The following is a 10,387-nucleotide window of genomic DNA, read 5'->3' on the forward strand; positions in this document are numbered from 1 at the left end:
TTGAAAGATTCTCTGGGCAAATTACTGAACACTGCCTTTAGAAGTGTATAACTCTAGATGGAGGATACATTGAGAAGCAATAGCTTTACATTTTGATATTTTAAATACAAATTTATTTTGTAGCAATACTGTTGTACTCAGCCCATATTGTTTATTTCATATATATGAGGTAATACAGTATATCTTAGGTTGGGTTCTCTAGAGAAGCAAAGCCTTTGATATATATATATATGAGTGCAGTAGCTCCATATTATAAGCACTGGACTGTGAGCCACAAGGTTAGTGGGAGGTGGGAGAGTTGCAAGTCATAACAGCTGAACCAAGATCAGCAGACAGGTAGACAGGTCTGACAGGTAAAAAGACAGGCTTCTGATGGCGCCCAGGATTAACAGGTAATAGAACAAGCCATGAGTTCAAGCCCAAAGAACTGGAGGTTGCAAGATTCAGACCCAGCAGAAAGCAAACAAATGCTCCTGATTGCCTAGTATATTGGAAATAGGCCACATGCCCAAGAAAACATTCTTTAAATTGATTGGTTGCTCATTGCAAAGCTCATCATAGAGTTAAGGACATCTTATTAGATCTCATTTTGGTGGTAAGTACATCCTGGTGTGGTGCTGTGAGTTAATAATGTGCCAGAATGCAAAGCCATTTGAACTGCAAGGCCAGTGGTTCAAAGTCACCAGCTGCTCTTCAGAAACCATATACAGGGTAGCTATGGGTCGGAATCGTCTCGATGGCACTTAACAACAACAACATCTAAACTGCCAAACCTGAGAATCCTGAGATTCTGAGAATCCTGGCCCAGTCAAGTTGACATAAAATGTTAACTATCACACTGTGCTCGCCCTTTTGTGACTAATTTATTTAGTTCAGCATGTTTTCAAGGTTCATCCATGTTGAAGTGTGTATCAGGACTTAATTTCTCTTGGGACTGAGTAATAATCCTTGGTATGTATGTACCACATTCCATTTATCCATCCATCTGCTAATGGACATTTAGGTTGTTTCCACCTTTTGTCTATTGTAAAAAGTGTTGTAATGAACAGGGCTGTAGAGGTATTAATGTTTCTGCTTTCATTTCTCTGTCTTCGTTTACATTTGGTTAAAGTGGACTATGATATAGCAAAAACTGTCCTTGATTCTATGTGATTACATGTTATAGATTCTTGTGAATATTTTTCTTCTTTATTTTAGGAAAATTAATTGTGATCACAGCTTAATACGTCAGTCAAGGAGCAGCCGAAAGGCAGTACTGTGTGTGGTCATGGAAAGTATCCGAACCACACGGCAGTGCTCACTATCTGTGCATGCTGGAATTCGTGGGGAATCAATGCGGGTAAAACACATTCATTAGGCTTCCCTTGCTAACTAAAAGAGAATTGTAAAAGCTACTCAATTTCTAATGGCACTTGTGACTACATATATTTTGACAAACGTTGAGGTTAAAGATCTGCAATAGTATAGGATTTCACACAAGAATAGTTTTGTATCCGAATATGAAAAGAGTCTAAAAAGCTTGGATGTTGAATATGTGTATATAGCACAATGAAAATATGACTCCTTGTAAGATAAAATGATGTGTACTGGAGATCCTCTTTTGAAACCTTAACTTGAATTATTTTATTTTTAAGTGATAGAGTTTAAACTTTAAAATATTTTAAGTTCAATTTACATTTTGACTTTAAAATAATTATTCTAAAATAATATTATCAATGACCAATGTTAAAATATTTTTTTAAAAATCTTAGAACATTATTTGTGTTAACATTTAGTTCAATTTTTATATTGTTTCCCGCATCCAGTCACAGACACCTAATAGCAACTTGATTGGTTTTATTTACTTTGGGAGGTAGATATGGGTGGGTGGGAGTAAGGTATGAAGGTTAGGGTTGGGATTACTGCTCGGTCTAGGTTAGGCCTAGAAATTCGTTTATTGTTAGGGTTATGGTTAGGACTAAAGTTAGTGTTGAGGGGAAAGGTTACAGCTAAGTTTTCTTTATCTTTTTCTTGAAATCTATTTGATTTCTCCTTAATTTGGAAGTTCTGTAACTACAGTATTCCCTCATTTTACTTTATGGAATTTTTGTTGTTGCGACTGTATCTCTGGTTCTCTATTTTTAGTCTTATAGGTCTGTTTTACTTTGTGTACTTCTGTCTCTGGGTTGAGACTGATATTGTCATGTATGTTCGTCTTGGGTTATTTTCTGTTTGCTGTTGGTTCTCTGTCCAAAGAACTTCTTTTAGTATTTTTATAAGGTTGGTGTAGTTTTAAAAAACTCATTAATTTCTATTTGTCTGAAAATGTACTAATTTTACCATCATTTTGATGGACAGTATTGGTTGGCAAGTTTTTTCTTTCAGAGTTTTACATATGTCATTCCCATTATTTTCTTGCCTTCATTGTTTCTTCTGAAAAATTGGAATTTAGTCATATTTGTTCTCCTTTGTAGGTAACGTTTTGTTTTTCTTGAGCTGCTCTCAGGATTCTTTCCTTGTCTTTGGTTTTGAGAAGTTTGATTATTATATGCCTTAGTGTTTTTTCGTTTGGAGTGTGTCCTGTTTGGAGTTTGTTCAATTTTCTTGAATGGCTCCCTTCTCATCTCTCATAATATTAGGGAATTTTCTTCCAACAAGTGTTGGATACTATTCTCTATGGGTTTTTGTGTTATTTGATTTCATTTGTCTCTTCTTAGTCTGAAATAAGTTATTATTGATTTGTTGTTGTTGTTAGGTGCCATCGAGTCAATACCGAGTCATAGCGACCTTATGCACAGCAGAATGAAACACTGCCCGATCCTGGGCCAACCTCACTACTGTTGCCATGCTTGAGTCCATTGATCCTGCCACTTAGCCAATCCATCTCATTGGGGGTCTTCCTCTTTTGCTCTGACCCTCCACCTTACCAAACATGATATCCTTCACCAGTGACAGGTTCCTCCTGACAATATGTCCAAAGTATGAGAGACGAAGTTTAGCCATCTTGGCCTCTGAAGAGCACTCTGGCTGCACTTCTTTCCAAACTCATCTGTGGGTTCATTCGGCAGCCCATGGCACTTTCAGTCTTCTTCTCCAACACCATAACTCAAAGGCATCCATTCTTCTATGGTCTTCCTTATTCACTGTACAGCTTTCACATGTATATGAGGTTATTGAAAATACCATGGCTTGGGTCAGGCGCACCTTAGTTCTCAAGCTGACATCATTGCTCTTCAACACTTTCAAAACGTCTTGTGCAGCAGATTTGCCTAAAGCAATACGTTTGATTTCTTGACTGCTGCATCCGTGAGTGTTGATAGTTGATCCAAGAAGAATGAAGTCCTTAACAACTTCAATCTTTTCTCCATTGATAAGAATGCTGTTTATTGGTCCAGTGGTGAGGATTTTTGTTTTCTTGAGATGTAATCCATACTGAAGGCTGTGCTCTTTGATCTCCATCAGTAAATGTTTTAAGTCCTCTTCACTTTCAGCAAGCAAGGTTGTATCATCTGCATATTGCAGGTTGTTATTAATAGTGTCTGATATAAATCTTAGGTTTTCTTTTTTTTTTCCTCTAGCAGGATGAATATTGAGAGATTTTTCTTTAAACTCGGTAATTGTTACTCAGCTTTCCACTGATAGAATTCTATTTCTTTGCCCTTTCAGTGTATGATCTATTTTGAAGACTTTGTGCTAATCTGGCTCTCTAATTGTTGGTTTTGTATGATTCCCATTATTTCAATTGTTTTGTCAGTTTGTCTCCTGGATTTTCCCGAATTTTAGTTTATATTTTCCTTGATTTCATCTGTAGTTTTTTTCATTCCTTCCAACAATCTATTGAAGTTGCCTAATGGGTATTCTTTTAAATTCCTCTATCAGGTAGTTCTGATGCCATTTCCGGTGTTATATTTTCTTACTCTGTATATTGGTCACTTGTTTGACGCACTCTGCCTAGTTTCATTGTGTAAGTTAAAATTGTCTGTTTTCTCTGAGACATTGTGGAATTGTATTTATATTTTATTTATATTTGCGCGTTGCCCTTGTTGATTGTATATTTGTGTGTTCTCAGGAACTCACCACCTGTCTCCTGATGGTAAAGACCAGAGGCGTGAAAGCAGTTAGTTCTCTGTTCATTGTTTGCAAAGTGGAATTCAGGGTGGTTTCAGTTGCTTCCAAAAGCAGGTGTTTATGCCAGGTGCCTGACCCTAGATGGAGCATAGGCTATGCAGGAAGAGGTGATACTGGCCACAGAGTTGGTGAGGGCAGGGACTACCAGGAGGGCACAGGAATTAGGGAATATTGAACTCCCTTGACACCAGCCTCCAGCAGCTTCCTGTGCCTGCACGCTGCTGTATCAATTGTTGTTGTTGTTAAGTGCCATCGAGTCAGTTCCGACCCATAGCGACCCTGTATCAATAGGTACTCGCAAAAGCTCAAGAAGGCTATGCCACTACACCATCCCACATTCTGCCTGAATCCTTCTCTCTTGCTGTTTCTGTTCAGCTTCCTCTTCCAGTTGGTACTCAGTTCAACTCTTTGTCCTATCCTCTGATGCTCAAGATTCCAGAATTACCATCTGTATCTGTTTCACTGTCTCTCATGTCTTTGTTGTGGAGAGTCAGCTCAGTAAGTCTGCTTATTCAATCATCTTGCCCACCCTGCCTCCCCCTTGATTGACTTTATTGAAGTCAGTCTATAGAAAGATAGCATTCAATGATCATGTTTGTTTCAAGTCAGTAGCTAAATTCAGATGCCAGATCCTGATTAAAATAGGATTATTTAGGGGATACAAACTGAAATTTACTTGAAAATAAGTCAGTGATTGCTTAGGAAAGCTGCTGAAATAGCTTAAGATATAGTCTTCCTCGGAACAATAGACAGGGTAGGCTAAAAAGCTTCAACTGTAGTTCTTAATGCATTTGCCTTATAAGATTTGCAGCTGGAAGAAAAAGATATTTTAATCCAGAGAGCATTCCAACAGGCTCCACTAAAGTAAATGAGAAAGCTGTGAAGTATATTTTTAATATATGTGGTTATGAATTGAGTTGCAAACCTCAAGTTCAGCAGTTCGAAACTACCAGCTGTTCTGTGGAAGAAAGATGAGGCTCTCTGTTCCCATAAAGATTTACAGCCTTGGAAACCCTGTACAGGATCACTATGAGTCGGAACCGACTCCATGGCACATAACAACACCAACAACTAGTCTCAAATGAACCTCTGTTAGAAACAGTTTAATTAAAGTAGGATAATTCTTTACTTTGAGAGATTTTTAGGTTTTTGGTAGAATTGTAGGAGATATTTTATTTTCCAAAAAAATATGCTTATATGTTATGTCCCTTAATACTTTTTTATTCATTTATCATAGTTTCATTTTATGGATGAACAGAATCCCAGAGGAAGAGACAAAGCTATTGTTTTTCCAGCACACACAACCATAGCTTTCAGTGTTTTTGAACTCTTCATTTACCTGGATGGTGTCTTTGGTGAGTGAATGATTTGCATGAAACTTTGAAATGATTATATTTCTATGAATTCAGCTGGATGCTTTCTCTTTATCTTACTCTTTTTCTGTCTCTATTTCTGAATGTCGGTAATTATGAAATGTCAGTTTTATGCATTGGTCAAGTATCAGGGTAAGGCTTTTGTTTCCCTAATTTCTCATTCTTTCTTTTCTGTAGACTCAACCCTGCCACCACCACCATCTAAAATGCAGTCCACTGACATTCCTTGACTTACTAAGGGATATAATAAATGGCATTCTAATCAGGCAGTTTTTTTTTGTTGTTGTTTGTTTTTAAAATTGTGAACTGAGTGATAGTTTACATGGGAGAACATACACTTTACAGCATCGTTTCATTGCAATAATTACAATCTCCTCCATGTATCATCATTCAACACTGTTTGCTTCCATTCCCTCTGTTTTTTGTTTTTTGTGTGAGGGGGTGGGGGGTGGGGTGTCTAACAGGTAGTTTTTGATGGTGGCAAATAGAGAAGGAGGTAAGCAGTAAAATGCCTGAAAGTGTCAAGTACCTCATTAGGACACCTTAGTGTAAGAACTTTTCTTACTTCAGTTGTACCTATCATTACCCGAACTTCTTTCGTGTCCCCGCCACATAACTGTTAAATATAAATGTTTCATAAAACTTGGTACCTTGTGTTATACCTCAGTAAAACTCCCTTTAGATTAGTACATTTTACAGGTTTCACTAATTACTTATCACAACATAAAAGAATCCTATTTTGGTTGGACAATTATTGACTCTCTCCTATAGGCAAGAGCACTGGTAGCGTAGTGGTTACAAATCGGGCTGTGAACTGCAACGTCAGCAGTTCGAAGCTACCAGCCGTTCCGCGAGAGAAAGATGAGGCTTTCTGCTCCCTTAAAGATTTTACAGCCTTGGAAACCCTATACAGGGTCACTATGAGTCAGAAACGATTCCACGGCACTTAACAACAACAACAACATAGGCAATAGATGGCACAAATAGGTGGTGCAAGCTTTTATATGCTTGATACTAACTAAAAGATTGGGGGTTTGAGTCTACCCTGCAGTACCTGAAAGAAACACCTAGAGATGTTTTTCAAAAACATCAGCCATTGAAAACTAAGGAGCACAGTTATTCTCTGACACACATGGGTCGCCATGAGTCAGGATCAACAAAAATCAGCAACTGGATTTTTGATTTGGCTGTAAACAATATGCTAGCCTTAGAAATATTACCTTAAAGTAGCAGTGGGTTAAGCATTGGACTTCTAGTCAAAAAGTCAGTAGTTCAAACCCACCAGTTTGTGGGGAAAAGGCTATAAAGATTAACAGCCTTGGAAACCTTAAGGAGCAGTTCAGCTCTGTCCTATGGGGTCCTGTCTGACAGGCTCAATAGCAGTGGGTTACTTGCATGATACCTCCACAATAGTGGCTTCCTCCCTTAGTCACTCACACACTCCTGACAATGTACTCTTAGTCAGAACTCAAGAATGAAATGGAAGGAATAATTAAGAACATTTTTCACTCAGTTATCACAGGGTTCACTAGTTGCCAGGAAGGTGGGAATTGATGAGTCTTGGGGCCCAAGGACATATTATTGTCTTAGACTTGGCATTTAAACAAACAAAAACATCTCAGAGAGTCTTTCCTAACAGGGAACTGAGAGAAGGGGAAAATGAGTTTTGAACTTGTCAAGCTTGACTGAAAATGTGATTGAACAGAGTAAGAAGTATACATTGAGGCATTGCTGGAAGTAGTCAGATTCCTAATCACTCAGCTCAGAATGTTTATATTACCACATTACACTGCTATGGAATACTTAATATAGCCATTCTAGTCATTGTCTTTGTAACTCCACTAAATGAGAGGGTTGCTGTTGTTGTTGTTAGGTGCCATCCAGTCATTTCTGACTCATAGCAACACTATGCACAACAGAATGAAACACGCCCTATCCTGTACCATCCTCACAATTGTTATGTTTGAGTCCATTGTTGCTGCCACTATGCCTGTCCATCTCGTTGGAGGGCTTCCTGTTTTTCGCTGATCTTCTACTTTACCAAGCATGATGTCCTTCTCCAAGGACTGGTTCATTCTGACAACATGTCCAAAGTATATGAAGCAAAAGACACAGAGTCTTGCCATACTGGTTTCTAAGGAGCATTATGGCTGTACTTCTTCCAACACAGAATTATTTATTCTTCTGGCAGTCAGTGGTTTGTTGTTGTTGTTTGTAAGCACTATGGAGTCAGTTTTGACTCATAGTGAACCTGCACAGGGTTTCCAAGGCTGCAAATCTTCATGGGAGCAGAAAGCCTCATCTTTCTCCCGCGAAACAGCTGGTAGTTTCGAACAGCCGATCTTGAGGTTAGCAGCCTGATTCGTAACCACTACGCTCCTTGCAGTCAGTGGTATTTTCAATATTCTTTATTAACAGTGTAGTTCAAATGCATCGATTCTTCTTTGGTCTTCTTTATTCATTATCCAACTTTCACATACATATAAGACAATTGAAAATACTATAGCTTGGGCTAGTGCACCTTAGTCCGTGAAGTGACCTCTTTGCTCTTAAACACTTCAAAGCAGTAGTTTGCAGCAGAGTTGCCTAATGCAATACATCATTTGAGTTCTTGACTGCTGCTTTCATGAGTGTTGATTGTGGATTCAAGCAAAATAAAGTCTGTTGTTATTTACTGGTCCAGTTGTAAGGATTTTTGTTTTTTTTTCTTACACTGAGATGCAATCCATACTGTAGTCTTTGACCTTCATTAGTATTTTCAAGTTCTCTTCACGTCTAGAAAGCAAGGTTGCATCATCTGATAGGTTGCTAATGAGCCTTCCTCCAAACCTGATGCCATGTTCTTCTTCATATAATTAAGCTTCTCAGATTGTTTGCTCAGCATACAAATTGAATAAGTATGATGAAAGGATACAACCCTGGTACATACCTTTCCTGATTTTAAACCATTCAGTATGCCCTTGTTCTCTTCGAATGACTGACTTTTGATCAATGTACAGGTTCCTCAAGAGTACCATTAAGTGGTCTGGAATACGAATTCCTTGTGTCAAATAAGTAATGTCTTTTCATAGTCAATAAAGCACATGTAAACATTTTTCTGGTATTCTCTGCTTTCAGCTAAGATCCATCTGATGTCAGCAATATCCTTAATGCCACATCTTCTTCTGAATCTGACTTGAATTTATGGAAGCTCCCTGTCAATGTACTGTTTTTAAATGATATTCAATAAAATTTTATTTGCTTGTGATATTAATACTGTTAGATGATTCCTGTATTCTGCTGGATCATGAACCTTTGGAATGGGTACAGATATGGATCTGTTCCAATTAGTTGGCCAGGTCACTGTCTTCCAAATTTCTTGGCATAGATGTCTTCCAAATTTCTTATCCTCCAGCACTACATTAGTTTGTTGAAACATTTCAATTTGTGTTCCATCAATTCATGGAGCCTTGTTTGAGCATCTGTGCCTTCAGTGCAGCTTGGACATCTTCCTTCAGTACCATCAGTTCTTATGATACCTGATGATATGATACCTCTTGAAGTGGTTGAATACCAATAATTTCTTTTTAGTACAGTAATTCTGTGTATTCATTCCATCTTCTTTGATGCTTCCTGTATCATTTAATATTTTTCCAATAGAATTCTTCAGTATTGCAACTTGAGGCTTGAATCCTTTCTTCAATCCTTTAAGCTTGAGAAATGATGAGCATGTTCTTCTCTTTTGGTTTTCTAACTCCAGGTCTTTGTACACTTCACTGTCATGCTTGACTGTGTCTTCTCTAGCTCTCCTTTGAAATTTTCTTCAGCTCTTTTATGTCAAAATTTCTTCCAATTGTTTTAGATTCTCTTCATTCAAGTGCAAGTTTCAGAATCTCTTCTGCCATCCACTTTTGACTTTCTTTCCTATCTTTTTAATGACCTTTTGCTTTCTTCACATAAGATATTCTTGATACCATCTCACAACTCTTCTGATATTCATTCATTAATCAAATCAGTTCTTAAGATGGTGTTTGAATTCAGGTGGGATATAATCAAGGTTAGAGTCCTGGTATGGCACTGTAGGTTAATAGACTGGACTGCAAGGTTGGTTTGAACTACAAGGTCGGCAGTTCAGGCTCACCACAGCTCCTTGGAAACCCTATACGGGGTCAATATGAGTTGGAATTGCCTTGATGGCACTTAACAACAACAACAACAACATATTTAAGGTCATATTTTGGCTTTCATGGACTTCTTTTAATTTTCTTCAATTTCAGCCTAAATTTACATATAAGCAATTGATGATCTCTTCCCAGCCCTTGGCCTTGATTTCGCTGATATTGATTTTCTCAATGCCTCTTCCCACAAATGTAGTCAGTTTGATTCCTGTGTATTACATCTGGTGGGACCCAAGTGTATAATTCCCATTTATGTTGTTTAAAAAGGTATTTACAATGAATAAGTTGTTGTTTGTTGTTAAGTGCCATCCAATCGATTCCAACCCATAGCAACCCGGCATAGGGTTTCCATGACTGGTGAGTTTGAACTGCCAACCTTGCGATTCAAATGACTTTGCAGTCCAGTGCATTAACCCACAGAGCCACACCAGGACTCATTGGTCTTGCAAAATTCTATCATGTAATCTTCAACATCATTTCTATCACCCAAAATTTCCAACTACCAATCTTCTTTGTTTTCAATTTCCCCTTTCCAATCACCAGTAATTATCAATACATTTTGATTGCACGTTTGATCAATTTCAGATAGAAGTTGATAGACTTCTTCAATTTCACCTTCACTGGCTTTAGTCGGTGTGTGTTGCAGACCGTGCAGACCCGGTCAGGAGTTCGAGGCCCTGTGGGCCCGAGTGTTGCAGACCATACAGGCCGCAGGCTCTGAGGAACAGACTCTAGCCACCTAGCAGACAT

At 38.2% G+C, this 10,387-nt stretch overlaps 1 protein-coding gene across 1 annotated transcript in view; it reads left to right on the plus strand.

Moving 5' to 3' along the window:
* The window catches only part of DFNB59 (deafness, autosomal recessive 59), a 37,580-nt gene that overhangs the window by 5,079 nt on the left and 22,114 nt on the right, over window positions 1-10,387 (plus strand). The window contains exons 3-4 of the mRNA XM_006866688.1: window positions 1,198-1,339; window positions 5,345-5,462. Of these exons, the coding sequence (XP_006866750.1) occupies window positions 1,198-1,339; window positions 5,345-5,462 (260 nt within the window). The remainder of the gene's footprint in view (window positions 1-1,197; window positions 1,340-5,344; window positions 5,463-10,387) is intronic.

This window comes from Chrysochloris asiatica, unplaced genomic scaffold, assembly GCF_000296735.1.
Source record: "Chrysochloris asiatica unplaced genomic scaffold, ChrAsi1.0 scaffold00094, whole genome shotgun sequence".
Lineage (NCBI taxonomy): Eukaryota > Metazoa > Chordata > Mammalia > Afrosoricida > Chrysochloridae > Chrysochloris > Chrysochloris asiatica.